The sequence below is a fragment of the Malurus melanocephalus genome, unplaced genomic scaffold (assembly GCF_030028575.1).
Source record: "Malurus melanocephalus ecotype Western Australia unplaced genomic scaffold, MMel_1.1 scaffold_1422, whole genome shotgun sequence".
Classification (NCBI taxonomy): domain Eukaryota; kingdom Metazoa; phylum Chordata; class Aves; order Passeriformes; family Maluridae; genus Malurus; species Malurus melanocephalus.
The window spans coordinates 31,008-33,973 of NW_026624654.1; the positions used below are offsets into that span (position 1 = coordinate 31,008).

Here is a 2,966-nt window from a genome sequence, read left to right on the forward strand (position 1 = left end):
TACGTTAATTTATTGTAGAAATAAGACATGACATTTGACGAAAGTGGGTAAATTAAGTAGAAAAAAATCTTCCTCATTTCCAGCGCTGCAATGAACAAATACCTGCTCTATAGACACTGTTTTATTTATTTTTAAAATATATTTTTTTTATTTTTAAAATTTATTTTATTTATTTTATTTATTTATTTTATTTATTTATATTATTTGAATTTATGTATTTATTTTATTTCACTAACTGAAGTTTTATTTATAACCTGTATTTTCAGGCTTCAATCCCTTTCCTCAACCCTTTGGTTTTCCCGGGGAGGGAATTGGAGCTCCCGCCAAGCGCCGGCGCCGCACTCCCAAAGCGGATTATGCTGCTTTTCCTTTCCTTTTCTTTTTGCCCCGTTTTCCTGATGAAATTGGGTTACGAGGGAGTGACCGGGGCAGCATTTCGGGGCTGAGCTCTGGGATTGGCATTCCAGGACCCTTCCGCCAAGTTCCCGCCTCCCTGCTGCGCCCAGAGTCCCAATTTCCGTTCTTTTAACCCCAATTTTTTGTGGATTTAGGTGCAGGTGGAGCTGTTCCCATCATGGAGCTGGAAATTTCCTCATGGAATTCGAGACTTGGGAAACCTGCATGGTGCCAGGAGAAATTCAGGAACCTCTGTCTCCGGCCCTCCCTGATGAAAATCCCAATGCARACGCGAATTTTTTGTTTTCTGAGCTTTTGGGGGTGTAAGAAGGCAGAAATAAACACAGATTTATGGAAAATTGAGGATTTTACCAACAACATCCAACTGTGGAGCAGGGATTGGAGACAGGGGGATGCTGAGGAATTTTCCAAATTTGGGATGATGCAAAAAACCAGCCCAAGAGAGGGGATGAGCATCCACAGTGCCCAATCCTGATCTATTCCAATCCCTGGGGTCGAAATCCCACACCCAAACTGGGAAATCCCACAAAACTGGGATTCCATCAGCACCCCTGGCCCCCTTCTCAAAGCTCCCCCCAAAAAAAACCCAAATGCTGCTGGGCCTTACACAGMTGAGGCTGGGAAGGGAAAATCCCACTTGGATTTGGGACTCTTCCCAAAGATAAAATCCCATAAAGCAAATTCCGCTTGCAGCTCTGTCAATAATTTCATTAAAGATAGAGCAGGTTGGGGTTTATTTCTAGGGTTTATTTTTTATGGATCAGGGGTGGGGAAGATTTAATTCTTGGCCTGGCCAGAGAAAGTGTAGAGGGGAAAAAAATCTGGGAAAATGTTCTTTATATCCAAAATTCCCATTTCCCAGCTGGAATTCTCCCATTTCCCAGGGATGAGATGGGAAATCTTTCTCCTCTTCCTCCTCCTCATCCTCAGACTACAGCTGCCATGTAAAGCTCGCCAAATTCTGTTTTTCCCACATTTCCCTGATTCGGGAATGTCCTTTTTTAACACCATTAAAACTGACGCTCCTTCCCTGATATTCCATTTTCACAAAATCCTCCCAAATGCCATTTTTCCCACATTTCCCTGATTTGGAAATGTCCTTTTTAAACACCATTAAAAACAATGCTCATTCCTGTTATTAATTTTCCACAAAATCCCCCAAAACATTATTTTTTTTCGCATTTCCCTGATTCAGGAATGTCTTTTTTGACTTTAAAAATGACGCTCATTTCCTGATATTCCATTTCCACAAACCCGCAAAATGTCATTTCTCCCACACTTCCCTGATTTGGGAATGCCCTCTTTTAACACCATTAAAAACTACACTCATTCCCTGATATTCCATTTCCACAAACCCTCCCAAAACACCGTTTTTCCCTCATTTCCCTGATTCGGGAATGTTCTTTTTTACACCATTAAACCACACTCATTCCCTGATATTCCATTTCCACAAACCCTCTCAAAATGCCATTTTTCTCACATTTCCCTGTTTTTTAACACCATTAAAAATGATGCTCATCCCCCAATATCCCATTTCCACAAACCCCCAAAATTCCATTTCTCCCGCATTTCAACCAACGCTCATCCTCCGATATCTCATTTTCACAAACCCCTAAAATTCAGTTTCTTCCACTTTTCCCTGTTTTGGGAATGCCCTTTTTTAACACGTTTAAAAACGACGCTCATCCCCCGATATCCCATTTCCACACAGGGATATTCAGGAATGGGATTTTTTTTCCCGGATCCCCCCTGACCTGGCCGACTCCTTCCACTCCATCTCGTCGCCGTCGTGCTGCAGCGTGTCCATCTCCGTGAACAGCGTGGGGTTGGGCGGCTCGTCGTCCTCGCCCAGGATGTAACGGAGCCGCTCGGCGGCCGGGGACACTGCCGGGAACAAGGGAAAATCTTCAAAATCATCAAAACCACAGAATCCTGCAACGTTCATGTTGGGAAAGGCTCCGACGGGGGAAAGAGGGGTGGTTGGGGTGGTAAAAATGGGAGGGAAATGGAGAAAATTGGAGAGAAATGGAGAAATTTGGAGGGAAATAGAGAAATTTGGAGGGAAATGGAGAAAAGTGGAGGGAAATGAAAATCTGAGGGAAATGAAGAAAATTAGAGGGAAATGGAGAAAAGTGGAGGAAAATGAAGAAAAGTGGAGGGATATGAAGAAAATCAGAGGGGAATGAAGAAAAGTGGAGGGAAATGGAGAAAAGTGGAGGGAAATGAAGAAAATTGGAAGGAAATTGAAAAAATCAGAGGGAAATGGAGAAAATTGGACGGAAATGGAGAAAAGTGGAGGGAAATGAAGGTGAGGGATGGGGGAGATCAAAACGATCCCATCCCGAATTCCCTGTGGGATTTGGGATGGTGGGGAAAGGAGGAGTGGGGTAAAGATCTGGGGTGGGAATTGTGGAACCCAAACCCATCAAATTTCCCTTTCCAGGAGCGTCACGTGCCCCATTCCCAGCACATTCCCACATTTCTGCCTTTCCTGGATCCCGTTTTTTCCAGGCTCCATCACAACCGACCCTGTTGGGATTTCCCACCCC

General features: G+C 43.7%; 1 protein-coding gene across 1 annotated transcript in view; it reads right to left on the minus strand.

Annotated features, from left to right (window-relative positions):
- Positions 1-2,301, minus strand: part of LOC130586953 (electrogenic sodium bicarbonate cotransporter 4-like) — a gene marked incomplete at its 3' end in the record, with an annotated part of 33,294 nt that extends 30,993 nt beyond the window's left edge. The window contains exon 1 of the mRNA XM_057387889.1: positions 2,172-2,301. Coding sequence (XP_057243872.1) covers positions 2,172-2,224 — 53 coding nt within the window. The remainder of the gene's footprint in view (positions 1-2,171) is intronic.
- Between the last annotated feature and the right edge of the window lie 665 nt (positions 2,302-2,966).